The following is a 19,737-nucleotide window of genomic DNA, read 5'->3' on the forward strand; positions in this document are numbered from 1 at the left end:
TTAGTGGAATGACCGATAACCTTACGATACGATTGGTATTTTGGTAAGGTTAGCTAATGCTAGCGTATCATTAGCTAACCTTAACTGTTAGCTAGCTAGCTAACTACTGATGTGATTACCTATATACTGCATAGCACTGATAATTATCTGTTAAATTGTAGTTACGGTCGGTTTTGTTTTATTTTCAGGTATTCTAAATGCCAATTGTTTTTTATACCTGATTGCACTGTACTCTTGGGAGCTTGCAAGTCCACATTTCATACCTGCTGTGCATTGTACAATGACAATAAAATTGAATTGAACACACGCGCCATGGGCCTGTACTGGATCTGTGCTTGTTATGATTCAATAAGCTCAACAACTGTCTTCAATTGCTGATATCCAGGCACCTCTTTCATCTTTTGTCTGCTGTGCCCTTCCCCAGGGCAGATCAATGATGTAACCATTACATTGGATTACTAGACTAGCCCAAGTATGCCCACAGACACACACACACACACACACAAGTCTAGGGAAGCCTCGCCTTAACATGCATACACAAACAGAGGAAAGAGGCTTAATTACAGGCACTCCTGCAAGACTGTTTAAATCGAGGGCAGTTCAGACTAAATGACCGGTCTTGAGTAAATCATTGCCTTGCCATTGGAAGGATGTTCACTTGTTGACTAAGGAAAGATGGGGCGTCACACACATTAACACAACCCAAGTCTCTCAGTGTGTTAAAAATTCACAAATCTCGTAAAAATACGACCAGCATAAAAATCGTCTAGTGTGACCTAGCTTTAAATGTGAAAAGCTTACTGACTCTGAGACAGACGGTGAACGATTCTTACCCGAGATCGGAATCGTCACCGGGAGCTTTGCTGGTGGACACTGTCGTCTGATTGTCCTGTGAACGGGAAAAAATAGCAGGCACAGTTAATACACCACGCTAACTTTACCCCCCATCTCAGTATATCTGGGACAATATGTATACTGGGTCAGTGATATCTCCATAGAGACTGAAATGCAATGTGAAACCGACCATGGACTCAGTGGAGCTAGCCATCTTTCTGTGGCGGAGAGCTGTAGGGATCAGGATTTCGTCCTGTCTTCTGGAACTTTTAGCTTCACTCCTGAAAAAAAACACAAAGTCTGTTAGCTTAGGTCTCAACGAGAGACCGGATCCAGGACAACATAGTAGTCAAATGCATTCTGAATACTTGTAGATAGGGACTTCTTTTATCATTTCACATTCAAAATAATAAGAGTATGCAGCCAGAACAAAACAATTACCGTCCAATTACTCAAGTCTGCAAAAGTCTCCTTTGATCCCTGTCCCACTTTCACCACTTTCTTTAATACTTCACTTCAGTTTTCAACAGCTGTTGTTTTTCCCCTTACAGTCAACATAAAAACAATTTAATTCCACTGTTGAACATGGATAGGAAAAAAAATGTCTCATGTCATAGCCTCTTAGCTCTAATAGGGGATAATTTCCACCAGCAGCCTGATTTTGTAGATTGCTTTGCTTGCTACATTTAAGGCAATATCCCAGCAAACTTGGAGGCCAGGTCAGAGCAGTCCCATCCATTGCCATAACATCGCTTTCCCCCTGGGTAATGTGTGTTTCTCAGTGTACCAGGGAGCTGACTAAGAATAGAAAGCCTACCTCATAGGCTCCATGTTTTCCCTGGCAGAGCCTGGGCTCTGGTCCTGAGTCTCACTGAGATCACTGCCTTCTGCCGGCCCATCAGTGCCCCTGCCTCCTACCAGCTTCTCCCCAGGCAACAAGTGCTGTTCTTGGGGTTCAGATGGTGTGTCGATTCCCTGGTGGGTCTCTGTGATCTCCTAATGAGAGAGAGAGAGAGGGGGGGGAGAGAGAGAGAGAGAGAGAGAGAGAGAGAGAGAGAATACAGAAAAATACAGAGAGAAAAATTAATTAGGGGATGAAATGAGGGAAAGGTAGCGGTTGGGCATATGAGTGAAGATTTTAATGTTTTTTTGTGGGTAAAAATAAATAGAATACACTTAAGTATTGATAGCTACACAAGGTTTGTGTATGAGCCACTATGAACTACTTAGATTTACTTCAACTCCTCTGAAGCCGAAACATCACAATCACATCTAAATTTCTTTTTAAATGAAATATATATCCCTGCTTCTTTCAACTGTGAAACTGTCTTTATGATACCTCGCCAGGCCTTATTAATGGCAGTTTTATATTCACCGCGCATGATGTGGTTATGCAGCGCTTCACTGCTGCTTTCTCTCTAAATATATCTTCTTGGTGATAAATAATTCATTATAATAGAGAGCATTAGCATGAGAACATCACACTGGCCGGCTCAGAGCCTTCAGAAAGCATTGGTGGAACAAAATGTTGTGATTATGGATGATGAATGCTAACAGGTCATCTGGTGGAGGCTGCTGTAAACGGGTGTGACGTTGTGGAAGTGTGAAATGTCACATGTTCCTTGTCGTTTGGGCAATTTGACCATTGACACACACGCACAGGCAGCCTGAATGTAATGTTGGGTAAGTTATTTGGAAGTCTAGTTTTACAAGCTACTAGTTACTTCAAATTGGAAAAAGTTGAACTACAGCAAAGCTACCCTCTAGAGAAATATAGTTTAATTACATGCAGGGAAACTACTAACCAACGCTGCTGGAAAGTTAGAATGGGCATGTGACCAAATGGTTGATAACTGAAATTCCCAGATAGGCTGAGAAAATCTGGGCAGGGAAAGTAATTCTTTTCCCTTCCTAAATAACTAACATCAAGGTGCCCTCATTTCTCACTGGGTATACTGGGCATATCCCAGGTGTGGAAACACTATATGCATGAGTAACTGTGAAGTAGGACGTTGCTGAAAAGGAGCATGATGCTTAGTCACTCCTCACTGGGTAAATAAATCCTTGATGACCCTGATGAAGGCCACAAGCCGAAACGCGTTGGTCTAACAATAAAGTTGTTCTATATACTACAAGTGTTGCTGGAGTTTTGACCTTTTTAGACCTTTTTCTCTTCTCCATGCACCTTGGAAGTAAGTGAAGTTGTGCCAGAAAGCCCTACTCTAAATAAATCTTTCAAACACAAGATTACCTTGTCCTGCTCTTGTACTGCAAAATCCATTCCATCCATGAAGTCTTCGCCTAGCTGGCTGGGTGGTGGTGTTTCTGGCAGTGTCTCTGAAGCCGGTGCTGGCTGGAGAGCAGATACACTCAGAACAGATGACTGACTCTCTATTTCCCTATCAGGTGGCTCTGTAAACATGGGTTCCTCTTTGTCTGGGTAGAACAGATCCATGGGGTCGATCCGGTCACCAACTAGGTCCTCTAAGGGAGAACTTCTGTCAATGTCTCTATAAAACAAGTCCACGTCTCTGGCTTCACTACCTGGTCTATAACAAATAGGTCCTCTTTCGCCGTTTGACCATGAGTTGATCAGATCCGATCTGTTTTCCTGTGCGATGGCCGTCTCATCGACAGGAGAGGAGGTGCCCTGTTTGTCTTGGTGTCCATTGAGCTGATCAGTTGAATTCCTCTCTATGTCCTGGTCAGAATGAACAGGGTGAGTTTCAGCGTCAGTGGAAGGAGGCTGAGCAACTGAGTCCATCTCAGTTTTATCCGTTGTAGCTCCGGTTTTGCTTATTTCCTCAGACTCAGATGAAATTGCATTTGACGATTTCATGATATCATGTTGGTTCATATCATCCAAATGCCCGTTTTCTCTGTCTCTCGTTTGTTCTGAAGGTACAGGCTGAACCTTTTCAGATAATAGATCTCCCAAGTTTTCAGGACTGTCAAACCCCTGACTTCCAGAGGACCCTGTCAGGCCTAGATCTTCATCCCCAGCCTGACCTTCTCTTTCTGGGCCACATGTCCTCTCTTTGTCCTTCTCTGTTGAGTCACTGGAAATGGAAATCTGAGGAATATTTAGGTCCATGCTTAGGTCCAGACTTGGTTTTGTTGTTATGCCCTGGTTGGTTGGATGTGTGTTTGCTATAGCATCATGGATTTGTGTGCTAGTGTTTTCTTGAGGATCTGAGTGGCCGTTGAGGACTCCTTGACTTGCCTTATCTTGTGTTTTTGAATTTTCTATGGCCTCTTCACCCCTTTTCTTTAGAATCCCAGTCTCCTCTCTTCCCTCTTCTGAAGAAGTATCTTTTCTCTGACATACAGTTTCCCCTTCAATCTCCTCAGAACTATTTCTCCCACTCGCACGTTTTGTGTCAACATTCAACTGTCCTTCATGGTCCTGCAAATCTCCACGGAAGTCCACAGCTTCTTTTGCACATTCTGATTCCCTGTGAGTGTTCGCCTCCACACTGTCCTGTTCCATGAGTTGTGATTGGTTAGTTTCATTAGGTTCCAGCGAGTGTACAACCCCAGAGTTGGTCTGTTCTGTTGCATCAGAGAGTGTCAAAGAAGGTTGCTGCTCACTGGATATTTGGTCCTTTTGAAGTAGACTTTTATCCATCTGTTTATAGTCTCCTTCTGCTTTGTTCTCAGTTTCGCTCTGACTAGGCACATGTTTGGATGCCCAATCCTGGTTGAGGTCCAGGAGACTGGCCTCCTTCTCCACTTCTTGCTTCTTCTTGTCCTCCTCTTTCTCAGACTGTGCTTGGATTCTCTCCTGGGTGCTCTCCAATGAACTCAACGAGTAAATCCCTTCATCGATAAACAACTCAGAACCCGACTGCTCATCAGGGGGTCTATCCACTATGGAGGGCATTAATCCTTCATCGAGGGTGGTGACCTCCTCGGGGGTGGCGGGGGGCACATTGACGTCCCAGGCTGTCCCGCTGTCACACAGCGAACTGTCACTTTGGCTCTCACCAAGCCTCTCTGGCATCACCTCCACCTCGCTCTCCACCCAGGAGTCTGGTGAGCCGATTGCCGAATCACTGATCACTGACTCGGTGTTCACTGACTCAATCACTGAAGAGCCAATGGGCGAGTCAGCGTAAGACAGCTGTGGGGAGTTAGAGTTTGAGATGGTAAAGCCCTCCTTCCCAGGGTCCTTAGGATCTCCTGCCACACTGGTGGATCTGTCTTCCACAGGGGTGGGCCCTGCCAAAGAGTCTTCACTTGCCCAGGAGCGAGACCCGGCCGGCGGGGAAGTGGGTGACATTAACCCCCTGTCCTCCGACACAGAGGAGATAAAGATTTTGGGTGGGGGCTGGACCCAGTCCTTGCGAACTGTGTACGGTCTCTCTTTTAGGCGGCTGCGGTGGACACCATTCCTCAACAGGTCGGAGTCACTGTTGCGGGAGCTGAGCCGGCCCATAGAGACGCTCCGCTCAATCACCTGGGAGGGCTCCTCCGGCTGAGAGAGAGACAGAGGAGTTGGCAAAACGGACAGAAACAAAGAAAGAAAAGAAAAAGAAAAAAAATAAGGCAACAGCAAACATGTCGTTCCCCAAGTTTAATCAAAATCCAATCACCCTTGGGCAAATCTGTCAAAATCTGACATCTGAGATATCGTGCATGCAGTGAATGTATTGTGCAGGCATTCTCACCTCCTCTATGCCAGGGAAGTGCTCCAGAAACTGTGATACGTAGGTCATGATGGACTGGTCATCTGGTGAATTGATACTCACATCTGGGGAGAAGAAGAAGAACAATTTCAACAACACCCTTACAGTGGGATTTGATATAAAGGGTTCCAGGTCAAATATTCGTCTTCCTCCTTACAGTCATATATCTTGAGTACAATGTGGAGGTGTGGCATAACTGGAATTGTTATTACATCTATTATTGCGTTTGTGTTCTTTTGTATTTTCATCCTTTTCTTTTTCTTCACCACCAACTCAGATTACTTAAAAACAGCTTCTTAGCCTTGTTAGCCTTCCTCATTGTGCCTATATTACATTCCAGACTTGTATTTTTTATGCTTGCCTGAAGGGTCTCTTAGACACTGATGTATCTAAGAGACTGTAGTATTTTCATTAGGATCTTATTGAACTGCCATGTCTGAAATGCCTGTGGTAATAACCTTTATAGGCCAGCTGATGGACCGTAAGTTACTGCTCCTGCTGACGCTAGGTTTCACTGCAGTTGTGCTGGAAGATTGCTTCTCCCATTTCCCATTTCTCTACAATTCAGACCGCTTGGGAAAGTGTTTGGCTAGTGGAAGATTCATTTCGAGTTCCTTGGTTTCCTGATGAGGGAACTTGTTTCATTTTACAACATTAGATTGTTTGAGTTAGGTTTTGCATATTGTTTGTTGGACTAAGTCATTGTGAGCGTGCTTAATCCTTTGCTGAGGATGTAACCCTAGTTGCCACGGTCACATACTAAAAAGATACAATCTACTTAGCCTTGAGAGCTTTACTCATTTTTGTTTTCTCAAATTAGTTTTCAAATGTATCAACAGTCGAGCCCCAGAGCCTCTTTCCAGATATATCCAAAGACAAGACAGTAACAGAGTAACTAGGAGCATGGTGAATGGCAACTGTAAAATACCACATCGTAGATCTAAATTTGGACAGTCAGCTTTCTCCATAAAGGGCTGTCAACTCTGGAACACATTACCAACTGAAATCAAATTAATTCCAGATATAAAATCTTTTACAGCAAAGGTGAAGTGCTGGCTAAAAGCAAACCAGAGCTGTACGCATTTTTAGCTAAATGTACTCTAAATTACTATTGGTGTATGGTGTATGTGTATTGGTGTATTGTGGTATGTGTATTTTATTGTATTTCCATATCTGTAGTGTATTGTGGTTTTATGATACTGAAAGCGGTATATTTTAATTACACTGTACATGTAAAAGCCCAACTAGGGACAAGAGTTGAAAGTTACTATAAACTGTCTGTGCAGCACATCGGTTTCATGCTCTGTATTGGAACTGTTAAATAGCATCGTCCCTATCAAATAAAATTCAAATCAAATCAAGTGTATTTTAGCAGTGATGTTATTTAAGTTGTAGCAGTGAGCTGTCATTGGTGATTTGATTTTGTTACATTATTTGCCAAAACACTAAACTAGTTTTCACTTGACTTTTGATAGTAGAAAAACACTGGTTGTTCACAACATAGTTTGGATGTAACTGAACTACTTTTAGTTGTAGTTTGACTGACTACATTATAGGGTAGTTAAATGTAATTCAAGTTCTATCATTGTCAATCTTGTCTATTATTGCTACTTACACCTGGTGATATTGTGACAGTGACTATGTTTCCATGCACACTGGAGACTGCTCCTCGTAACCTACTCAGTAACCTGGTTTTGGGTTGATTTATGTAAATGTCATAACTGGGCTAGTGTAACCTAGCTAAGCTCATACTCCTATATTAAACAGGTTGCTGTGGCATGGAAACATCTTACTGCTTTCACTTTTGGTTTTCACTATCAGACTTGCACAGGATTGGTACATTTTGATGTCAACAAAAACATAGCAGCGAGTTCTTACTATTACTATTACTACTGGGATTATAATTGATTTCCCTTGTATTAGAAGTAAGATACTATTGCTTAATCAAAGAGGGAGGGAGGGGCATCCTGGGGTGGAGGGAGGGAGGGGCATCCTGGGGGGGAGGGGGGTTATCCTTTCATCTTACCCTCTGGCTCCAGTAGGCGTGGAATGCCCAGGCTGTAGTGTGCTGTCCTGAAGGCGTCCTCCAGGTTCTCTCTGGCAGTCCTCAGCAAGGCCCTCCTCATGTCTACCAGGGTGGGGTCAATGGACTTTATGACGGCCAGGAAGGCCAGACCGCTGGTCCAGCTCTTCCCAAAGTCCTGCACCGCCACACCGTACCTTTGACATGACGCACACTCAGAGTCAGGACAGATCCAGAAACAGAACCAAACATACCCCAGCAGTGGCTCTAAAAAGTAGGAAAATTCTGAAACCATCCCATTGAAAATATACTATTGCTAATATCACATGGGAATTGGGAACCTGCAATCTAAGTTGGGTCCTGTCACATACACTATTGTATTGCAGATTATGGAGTCGCTTTTATGCCTCAATTCATATAACTGACCATAATTGCTGTTTTATTTGCTATCTTCCACTGTCACCACATTTAATACCTGTAGCCCCACTGGGCACTTTTGATGATAGCACCAGTAAATTAGTACATCTCCCTTCCTACTCTCTCAGTGTGCCTTAGCCTGTATTCATAAATTACATTAGAAAGGGATTCTTGATCTGAGATGTTTGCCTTTTAAGTAATAGGGACATTCATATGGTGTGCCCTGACTACTTATCCTGGATCATTACTGCTGTTCTGAGATAGACTTTGGATACAGTCACTAATTTGCAATCCAAATCTAACGCAGATTCTATCAGATATTCAATTCAAATTCCATTCATGTTCTGATTAGTGAGTGACCTGAGCACATCTATGCAGGAACAACACAACTGTTGAAACAATAATCAACAGCCCTACTCTTTTCCCCCTCTGCTATTCTTCCTGTCTAAAACTGGGAAGCTTTGTGAAGACGGCAAATGTTGCGGTAGATCCATTGTTAATTGAGAATAGTGACATTCAGCTACCTAGATACCAGGAAGTGATTCTATATCATATCTTGGCATAGTAGCAATTTCTAATTTTGGAATTTCAAAAAAGAAACAATAAATTGATTTAAATTGATCCATGCTTGACAGAACAGAGTTTGAACACAAAGCACACAGTCTAAATGTTTTGTTTTTTTTACAATGGAAAGATAGACATATACTGTGCTACAGCCAACTGAATAGGGTGTCTGCAAGTTTCATCAATATAATTTTAATACTTTATTAGACATTTTTAGTGTTAGTTACAATAAATATACAACCAATGAACATCACATTGAAAACAACTGTTGTCCTATCAGAATACAGATCTGCATGTGTGGGGTGATTTGTCGCCAGAAACACAGCACACCGAATCAACGGCAATATTTTTAAGACCCTCTAAGAGTGAATTTCAGACATAAAATGTAATCTTGAAATTGGTAATCCTCAATCAACCACACTCACTTGCGCGTTCGCTTCTGCACCCACTGCAGCAGCTTCTTGATGGCCTTGCCGTGGTCGCGCATGGCCACCGTGGACGGCCGCCTCTCCTCCGAGGGCGTGCTGGAGTAGGAGGTGTCAGAGTCCGAGCTGGTGAGGATGGACGACAGGCTGGAGGAGGATGGGAACTGGCTCCTGATGTTTCCAGTCAGCTCCTTAATCTGGGAGGAGAGAGGGAGAGAGAGAGAGAGAGAGAGAGAGAGGAATACAGTTGAGTTTTTAGTAGATTGTCCCATTGGTCAACTTAGACGTTAAGTGATGAGAACATCAATGCCAAAATCCATCCATGTGTCCCCAGTAGATTGTTGGCTCTGGTGCTTGACGCTAACACTTTAGCATACACTATGTTGAGTGACAGTAGGTTCCATGCTAACACTTTAGCATACACTATGTTGAGTGACATCATGCTAACACTTTAGCATACACTATGTTGAGTGACATAGGTTCCATGATAACACTTTAGCATACACTATGAGTGACAGTAGTTTTCATGCTAACACTTTAGCATACACTATGTATATTTAGTGACAGTAAGCTCCATGCTAACACTTACGTATACACTATATTGAGTGACAGTTGGCTCCATGACTTTAGCACTTTAGCACACTATGTTAAGTGATAGTAGGCTCCATGATTACACTTTTCAGCATACACTATGTTGAGTGACAGTAGGTTCCATGATAACACTTTAGCGTACACTATGTTGAGTGACAGTTTTCATGCTAACACTTTAGCATACACTATATTTAGTGACAGTAAGCTCCATGCTAACATTAACGCATACACTATATTGAGTGACAGTTGGCTCCATGACTTCACTTTAGCACACTATGTTAAGTGATATTAGGCTCCATGACAACACTTTTCAGCATACACTATGTTGAGTGATAGGAGGCTCATAACACTTTAGCATACACTATGTTGAGAGTAGGCTCCATGCTAACACTTTACACTATGTTGAGAGTAGGCTCCATGCTAACACTTTAGGATACACTATGTTGAGAGTAGGCTCCATGCTAAAACTTTAGGATACACTATGTTGAGTGATGGTAGCCTTCATGCTAAAACATTAGGATACACTATGTTGAGTGATGGTAGGCTTCATGCTAAAACTTTAGGATACACTATGTTGAGTGATGGTAGGCTTCATGCTAAAATTTTAGGATACACTATGTTGAGTGATGGTAGGCTCCATGCTAACATGTTGAGTGATAGTAGGCTCCATGCTAACACTTTAGGATACACTATGTTGAGTGATGGTAGGCTCCATGCTAACACTTAAGCAAAGTTGACCAACATGCAAATCTCCCAAAACCTCTGTGTTTATATTCTAATTAACTAACTAACTGACTAACTAACTAATCAAATATTATCACGAGAGTTCGGGATAACAAAAATGATTCAACCAAGTAAATTAAAGGAGTAATTAATTAGTTTTGTTGTTTTTCTCTGACAGTTTCTACACGGCTCCTTGTTGGAACTAACTGGCTCAGCAAAACAAGCAGAACTTCCCCACATAGCCCAAATAAGCCGATACCGATTGTCTACAGATATAATCTTAAAAAGTAAAGTCATCTGCAAGCCAAAAAACTGCTTGGTGAAGTAGTTTCATCTTCTCCACATCCAGTGCTATGTATAGCTTCCTACTGTATCTCTGGAATTGGCCCAGACGAATATAGCAGAGTATAATACAGTGGAACACCTCCGGAATGAGGGGACAGTCTGTGTGACTGTGGAGGTAATTGTTTCCTCACGGTGGCTGTCCAAGGCATTCAGCTGGAGTGTGGATTACATAAGCAGATCTGCTCTACTGGAATAGCCGGGAAGCTGCACTTTCACAGGGTCTTTGTGAATGGAAAGTGCATAGGCCGTAAATTAGGCACTTCATTCTTATGCCTGATCTCATGTTGGGATGAAGAAGAGAGGCAGAGTCAGTTGGAAACCGAAAGTTAGGGGGTAATGAAAAGAAATGAAAGAGAAAGAGGAGGAATGAAATAAGAAGATAGATAAAGAGAGAGTGACAGAGAGCATGAAAACAGAGAGGGAGATATTACCTGGAAGAAGAGGATGATGTTCCAGATGAGTCCCAGGATGATGGAGGAGTTTCCATCGGCAACGTCGGAAGCATCGATACTGACCAGCTTTACCTGAGTAATAAACATACAAGTGTACAACAATTCAGCCAATCAACAAGTGGCAGGAAGACGTTTCTTCACGCTAACCGGCCGTGATACTCACATTTCTCTCCTCCAGGAAAGTCAGGACCTTGGCAATGTTGTTGAGTCTGAAGATTCGATGGGAGGACTTCTTGAACCCATGAAGCTAGAAGACCATTCAGAATGAGAAAAAAACATTATTAAACGTTATCAATGCTGGTTCTACTACTGCTGCCCCTACCACTACTCCTACTATTACTGCTACTACTACTATTAGAATAGAATAGAAAGCCTTTATTATCATTGTACAGAATACAACGAAATTAGGAGCGCTAGTCCTGATCAGTGCAATTAAAAGACACAGGGAAACAAAACAGAAACAAACAAAACAACCTCAGCAAACAAACATCCACAGCCAACAACACAGGTTCTAAAATAATAAGTAAAATAAATAAATAAATACAATGCAATTTTGCCCTAGAATAAGTGTACTTGTTGCACTAGAATAAATGTAATTATTGCACTAGATAATGGTAGTAGTAGATTACTACTACTACCATTACTACTACTACTACTACTGCTACTACTACTGCTACTACTGCTACTACTACTATTACTATTGCTACTACTATTACTACTACTACTACTATTACTATTACTACTGCTTCTACTACTGCTGCTACTACTACTGCCTCTATGCTACTACTACTACTACTACAGCTACTACTACTCTTGCTACTATTACTGTTACTAGTACCGCTTCTACTAATACTATTACTAATGCTATTGCTACTACTAGCACTACTGCAAGTGCTACCGCTACTACCATGATACACAATGACACTGTAAAGTTACATCTATTCTGTCAATGAAAATATCTGCCACTAAAAGCCTTTGGTATGTGTAACATTTGTGAGAAGGGAGTCTGACCAGCTTGCAGCCAGAGAGCTCCTCCAGCAGGGCCATGAGGATCCGTCCATCCTGGATGTCCCGGAAAAGGTCTTGGACCTCCATGGGCGGGTCGCACTGAGAACAGAGGGATGATGGGAGAGAGAGAGGAGGAGAGGAGGGAGATTACCCAGGTCACTTAGGAGAATCACATGTTTCACGGCACTGCGGTTGATTTCATGGATTCCATGACAGAGAGAAGAATTACAGCCATATCTTGTGGGTTTTTTTTTTTTTTTTTTGTCATTGCTGTGTGCTGCGTATTATAAAACAGGGCTGAGGTTGGATTCTACCTCCCATCCCACTTCATCTCCTCATACCTCTCTCACTATTTTCTTTTCAAAATTGTGAACGTGGCGGAACTGCAGAAAAATAGGGCACCACCACTCTCATTCCTGATCTCATTCCTGAGAAGTTGACTTCTATTTTTTTTTTTTGTCTGACAGAACCTTCAAAGAAGTTGTGACCATCGGCTTTCTGTGTAATTTGAGTGGAAAGAAATATACAAAGCAATAAGAAATATACTATACAGGTTATGCCTTTTAAAATAGAAATAGAGGAATAAACTCAATCGCCTAAAAGCATGCACTGACTGATCAAGCATTTACCAGTGATATCATGAGAAGCCATTACTAACTCAAGCATTCATGAACTTGTCTGTACACGGCGAGCGGTGGCAGGAGGGGGGTGGGGGGGGGGGCTAAAGTGACTGGAACTTTCCGATATAACAGAAGACAAACGTGTGATTGTCGATTAGTGGGTCAGGGATTTGACGGTGCGCCAGACAGTGAGTAAGAGAAGAGAGGCTCATTGTGCGAGACAAAACAAAAAGGTTTCATCATCACACACTCCCAGAAAGATAAAGGAGGCGCGGGGGGGGGGGGGGGGGGGGGGGGGGGGGGGGGGTGTGTGTGTGAAACCGAAGAGAGACAACACACGCAGCACTGCCAAATGCAAACACTGATGATGTAAGGCTGGTGGTGGAGGAACAAGCCTGCTGTCTGTGGATTTGCATGTGTGTGTGTGTGTGTGTGTGTGTGTGTGTGTGAAGGTGAAACTAAGGCAGGGCACGCGTCGGACTGACACAAGTGTGTGTGTGTGTGTGTGTTTTGAAACAAGTGGAACAAGCAGAGGTGAGGGAAGGGAAGGAAAGAAAAGATAACACTTCTTCATCATATAGCCTATGAAATTCATAACATGTCAGAAACGAACACATGAGCTGTCCATATTTATTAACAGTTGAAAATAGTGAATGAATATGATAAAAAACGAAATTAAGCTAAAGTCTTTCCCTGAAATTAAAAACATCAAGGCCACTTAAAGCAGAGGTTCTCAACTTTTTTCATATCAAGGACCCCTAATGTAGTCCACATTAGAGCCACAGACCCCCATTTGATGAGATTTTGTCTCTCGGACCCAAACCTGAGAATATTTTAATTGTCAGATATGATTTTGTCCAGAATTCCATGACTATCTGTGTTGCAGGTAGAGAGATAACAGAGAAACTATGATCAAAACAGTCATTCTTCTACATTCTCTAATTGTTTTAACTTCTTGTGAATTAAATAATGCTGAAGTTTAACAATGCATCAATTTGCTGGGGGACCCCCTGGAACCCCCTCAAGGACCCCTGGTGGTCCCCGGACCCCACGTTGAAAACCACTGACTTGAAGAACAGATAGGCCTGTTCTCTATTCAACAATTTAAAAAAAAAAGCATATATTCAATTATTGCTAAATGGCACATAAGCATAATTAAAGTGATGCTGAATCTCCTCTAGCGGAGCAAACAGATAACAGAGAATCTCAGATTTCGGGGTTCAACATCCCTTTAACAAATGTCGGCCCATAATGTGATCAGCAGACTATGATCAGTCACCCGATTGATCGGTGCATCCCTAGTCCCCGTTGTTGACAGGCTTCTCTTGCACTTGGAGAGAAAGTGAAAGAGGAGAGAAGAGAGGGAGGCGACTTATCCTCCCAGCCATCGTGCTAGCTGGGCTGTACTGAGAGGGAAAGTGACCCCCCCCCACCACCACCCCGGGCCGAGCTAGACAGATAGCGCCTCCACTGTTCTCTCAGATTAGCGTTTTTACGGCCTAATCAAACTTTAATGCCGCACACAGGCAATTCCACACAACCGCATCTATAATTCAGAGACCGGGATGGAGAGACTGCAACTGTACAGTACAGGGCATTGGACTGCTGGAAGAACTGTAAAAAACACACAGTTAGTGGTGGGAATAAAATAAATTGTCTCGTTCCACCCAGGTGGTATAAATTCAACTCAGAAATCGCGTGTGTTTCTCGGACAAACCTTTTCTAAATGCAGATTCATCCATCGGGTGAAGGTCCTCTTCTGAACGAGCTCCCGTTCAACTGCAAGAGGGAGAGACAGAGAGAGAGAGAGAGAGAGAGAGAGAGAGAGAAGTCGGTTATCAGGAGCTCTGAAGCCCTGATGGGGAACGCAGAGGCACAGGAGACACAACATGTGAGTCATCAGGAGAGACTGAAGCAGGAGCGGAGCGTGAATCACCTCCCGCCAAAGGCTGTATAGCAACGGCATGGGATACAGTGGGCACTCACACACACACACTCACACACACACACACACATACACACCTACACTCTCTCTCTCTCTCTGTTGTCTATCCATTTCACATAAACCCACATTAAATGAGTTCACATCTTCACAGTAGGAACCAACTTTCTGTCCCCCATGAAGAAAACACAGTGGTACTTGTAATCTAGATCCTCCATATGAAGGTGACGTAACCATGTATTGATTGTTCCATGCGGGAAGGGGGGGGGTTGCTATGGATCAGACTCTGTCCATTTATTCATCCCTCCATCACATCCGTCATGTCAATATCTCAGCCACCACTGATTGATTTCGACACTTAAGGAAATGATGCATCTCACCGACTGCGTTTTTTTTGCATTTTTAAAGGAATAGTTCACCCAAACATGAAAATTCTGTCATCATCTCCTCCCCCTCATGCCAGTTGAAACACAGGTGAAGTTTGTCCATATAACACACAGGGAGGCTGCAGCACAACTCCATAGCAGCCTTCTCCAAAACAACTGAAGTCAGTGGGGACCAGTTCTTCAGAGTTCCAAAAAGACCTACAGTATATTTACGCCATCATTTTTCATTTTTGGGTGAACTATTCCTTTAACAAGACGCACTCGATATATTAAACCAGTTATGCTAACGAGTTCATTTATTAAGCTAATTGATGCAGTTAATTAGCAAATATTTCTGTCAACATACTTGTCTTCACATAACACGGGGGCGGTATCAATATGGACTCTGTATCTTAAAGTGTTAAGGAGTTCTAGTAGTTTCAAGAAAATCTGTTTTTCTTCATTAATATGCAAATTTATGCAGCAAAGAGCTCCGTCATTCGTTCATTAAGCCACGCGTCATGCACAATATCTTAGAAGCAACAGCAACTGATTGAATTCGGACAAAACTTGGGGTTAATGATGCATCTCACATTGACATTGATTTTGTAGTGTGTGTGTGTGTGTGCGCGGGGGGGGGGGGGGGGGGACTGCAGGTCAAAACAAGGTGACATGTTTTTGTATTGACTGGGAGGGGCACTGCGTCATTGGAGGGGGGGGGGTCGACATGTTTGCCGTTGGCTTCTGTTCAAATATTCGATCCTTTATTTACGGCCCTGGAGGAGCCTCAGCCTCCCCGGTCCAGATCGGCTCGGCTGCGGCAGACTAAAGACATGGGGAGGATGGCAACTAGGAAGAGTGGGGGGGTGGGGGGTGGGGGGGGGGGGGGGGGGGGGGGGGGTGGGGGGGGGCTCTGGAGAGGTAACCATGGCAGCAACGTCAGCTGCTATTCATCTTTATGTCCGGCGTGGCTCTCACCAGAGGCACGGGGGGTTTAACGCCGCTTTGTAGACGGCATGGGAACTGTGAGCTCTGGCGTCTGGTAAAAACCATAATAATATTCATCGTTTGCTCTTATGGAATCACGACTTGCTAAACTGCGGCATTGATATGAGAAAAGCCTTGTCTCTACTGGGGGGACACGACGGCTCTCCGTTCCAGTGAAAACCATAGAAACCGCATAGGAGGTGGTGGTCTAGGTGATGGCAGAAAAGCCTCCCACTTTCTCATGCAGGGGTCAAGGCTGGAGGAGACCCGGTCTAGATCTGGCGGCATCTGGACCTGACACATGTTGCGGGGCCGAGCCGTTCCCTTGCGTATGCGCTAGGGCTGAACGATTTTGAAAAAATATCGAATTGCGATTATTTTGCCTGAGATTTCGTGAGCTTAGAATTGTAAGGTTCTATCTGCCTTCAGGATATTTCTGAGATATTGAGCTTTCAGCATCCATTGAGTTAAATGGAGATGGGTCCTTTTGTTTTCGAAATGACAGACTCAAAAAACATTATTTTCAAAAAATAACACCGCACGTGTCGACAGGCACTCGTAGAATAGGATCATGCGACTAACTCAGTTTTGACAAAAAGGTCAGATAGAACCTTATAATACCAAGGTCACGTGATATTGCAATTGCGATATGATTTGCGATATTAGAGGGAATGATCATTTTTACATCGTTATTCTCATTTTCATTGAAAAACGTATTAAAATGATTATGGTGTGATTTTTGCGGGGATCTGCACCAAACAAAGATGTTTTCTTAAGTCTGTAGAATATGATGTGTAGGCCAGGACATCTCTGCAGCACCACAATATTTACTTTAAAATGCTATTTTGACACATTTCACCTTTAACAAATATTGCGCCTCCTGCGGTTTGAAAATTGCAGTAGGCCATATTGCGATTTCGATAAAATTACGATTAATTGTTCAGCCCTAGTATGCGGCGTCTTAATCGAACGGCAGTCTGTCCGGTCGAGGGAAACGCCTCGACGGAGAGAATCTACCCCCCCCGACTGTTCTCAAGCCAATGCTGGAGTCGGGGGTTGGTATTCAAGAGGTGTCGCTGAGGCTTTAATGCATGAATCTTTGTCAGACCGCCGACAAGGGAGGCGGCAGAGGACAGAGGGAGTGCCGACGAGAGAGAGAGCGAGAGAGGCGAGAAAAGAGAGAAAGGGAGATGACAAGAAGAGGAGATGACGGGGGAAGGAGTGAGAGACGGAGCCTGAGGGGGGATGGAAATGATGAGATTGAAAATGAATAGCAGAGTCGAGAACTTTTATGAAGCAACCATCGCTGCAAATGAGAGGAAACACATAACCTAAAACATTTTAATACTGTTAAAAACAGCTATGAGTGATGCATCGTGCATTTCTGGGTCCATTTTGTTGTTTGGTGGTGTATATTTTATTTTCCCATGGAAAAATGGACGTCACGTTGAGATGTTTCCGCCACAGCTACAATGGAGTTTGATAGCAGAGAACTTTTCAGCTATCAAAAACATCATCATGGTAATGGTCAGGTTTTGGTGTCAGTCCCTCAGAATCAAAGAGCGAGGGCTTCTTTCTAGAGCCGCCATTTTGCACCGAGAGACGTTCAACAATCCTACAGGGAGAAATCCATCGTAGAAGAGGAGAGAGACCAATTTCTCTACTGGCAGTAGCCTCAATAGACCATGTAGCACCCAATAATGTAATAATTTCCTGAAAATGTAATAAAATTTGCACTTAACTTGATCGAAAATGTAATAAAACCCAATAATGTAATAACTTGACCAATAATGTAATAAAATGTCCTGACTGATATTGTATTAACATTTTACCGATAATGTAATACCTTTCAATATAATAAAACCCAATAATGTAATAACTTGACCAATAATGTAATAAAATGTCCTGACTGATATTGTAATAACATTTTACCGATAATGTAATACCTTTCAATATAATAAAACCCAATAATGTAATAACTTGACCAATAATGTAATAAAATGTCCTGACCGATATTGTAATAACATTTACCGATAATGTAATACCTTTCAATATAATAAAACCCAATAATGTAATAACTTGACCAATAATGTAATAAAATGTCCTGACCGATATTGTAATAACATTTACCGATAATGTAATACCTTTCAATATAATAAAACTCAATAATGTAATAACTTGACCAATAATGTAATAAAATGTCCTGACTGATATTGTAATAACATTTTACCAATAATGTAATAGCTTTCAATATGTAATAAAATATTCTGACTGATATTGTAATAAAATTTGTACCGATAATGTAATAGCTTTCAATATAATAAAACCCAATAATGTAATAACTTGACCAATAATGTAATAAAATGTCCTGATATTGTAATAACATTTTACCGATAATGTAATACCTTTCAATATAATAAAACCCAATAATGTAATAACTTGACCAATAATGTAACAAAATGTCCGAAAATGTACCGATAATAACCCTTTATGACCAGGTGGAACAAACATTTTCAGTGTTTCAGTTTTGAAAAATAAATGACCCACCTGAAAGGTATTACATTATTGGTAAAAATGTTATTACAATATCAGTCAGGACATTTTATTACATTATTGGTCAAGTTATTACATTATTCGGTTTTATTACATTTTTGATAAAGTTAAGTGGAAATTTTATTACATTTTCTGGCATTATTACATTTTCAGGAAATTATTACATTATTGGGTGCTACAGACCAGAATGCAATGCAGCTACAAGACGTGTTGCAGTTTGAGTAAGGGATATAACCCACAGAGTGATCACTCTTTCAAGCTATCTATATGCCCATATGCCCACCTTTGATTAAAAGCAACAAGGTCAGGCCCCTCTCTGGGGGTTCTCAAAAGGCATTCTGGGAAACGCAGCAGATCGCTAACTGAAATAGAAGTAGACAAATCAGGTTGGAGGGAAAGTGGGTTCACCCAGTAAATTACAACACTTCATCACAAAGCAACTGAACTGGAACATCACAGATTGATGATATCTACCAGTGCAAGAGGGTGGGGATTTTTTTCCTTTAAGACTCTTCCTTTAAAAAGCAAACACACAATACGTGATAGTCGCACTTTTTCCCCTCAGCCATCTTCATATGCCAAAAAGTGAGGTATCACTGGCTGGAACAGCGTTAGTCTCTGTGAGAGCGGAACAGGCGACCGGCAGTGAGAGAAGGAAAAGGACTAGGCTCTTGGAACACTCGCAAACAGTAAATCACCACCAGGGCTCACAATGTGGCACATTCATAAGGACACGCACCGAGGTATCCGAGGGAGTCCGGATGCCGTGACCTAATCTTTCATAAAAGCGTCAAACACTCGCTCGCTTCAGACGCCACATAACCCCCGACGCCGGACGTCCCGATCTGGCCGAGGCGATCCCGTAACAGAAACCAGAGCCCCGCTTTGGATAATGTACCTGGAAAAATGACATCAGCAGCCGCCAATTGACGGAATTACTTTTAATGAGCATAATAGGCTTCTTTTAAAGTTATGGCGAGTTTTATTTTACAAGGCTGACTGGGTGTGTTTTCTCACGATGAGTAATGAACTAATTACTCACAATCTGGGCGTTGTTCACCTAATGTGGAAAGTGACAGCTTTGCAAAAACACAGAAATGAGGCTAACACTTAAGACTGTATTGTAGTGGATCTGTGATCATCATTTCTTGAGCTAGACCTACAAAAGAAGGCCTGTAAGAGGCAATGTTAGCATTTATT

The 19,737-nt window shown here is 42.4% G+C and overlaps 1 protein-coding gene across 1 annotated transcript in view; it reads right to left on the minus strand.

Moving 5' to 3' along the window:
- Positions 1-19,737, minus strand: part of clmna (calmin a) — a 43,303-nt gene that overhangs the window by 4,027 nt on the left and 19,539 nt on the right. Inside the window, exons 2-12 of the mRNA XM_071520595.1 lie at positions 14,408-14,469; positions 12,074-12,169; positions 11,226-11,309; positions 11,042-11,134; positions 8,952-9,148; positions 7,549-7,742; positions 5,505-5,587; positions 3,086-5,311; positions 1,652-1,830; positions 1,025-1,115; positions 834-889 (exon numbers count right to left, since the gene is read on the minus strand). Coding sequence (XP_071376696.1) covers positions 834-889; positions 1,025-1,115; positions 1,652-1,830; positions 3,086-5,311; positions 5,505-5,587; positions 7,549-7,742; positions 8,952-9,148; positions 11,042-11,134; positions 11,226-11,309; positions 12,074-12,169; positions 14,408-14,469 — 3,361 coding nt within the window. The remainder of the gene's footprint in view (positions 1-833; positions 890-1,024; positions 1,116-1,651; positions 1,831-3,085; positions 5,312-5,504; positions 5,588-7,548; positions 7,743-8,951; positions 9,149-11,041; positions 11,135-11,225; positions 11,310-12,073; positions 12,170-14,407; positions 14,470-19,737) is intronic.

The sequence above is a fragment of the Centroberyx affinis genome, unplaced genomic scaffold (genome assembly GCF_046629955.1).
Source record: "Centroberyx affinis isolate AG114_WGS23_722 - 3 ecotype Tasmania unplaced genomic scaffold, CSIRO-AGI_Caff_v1 ptg000812l_1, whole genome shotgun sequence".
NCBI lineage: Eukaryota > Metazoa > Chordata > Actinopteri > Beryciformes > Berycidae > Centroberyx > Centroberyx affinis.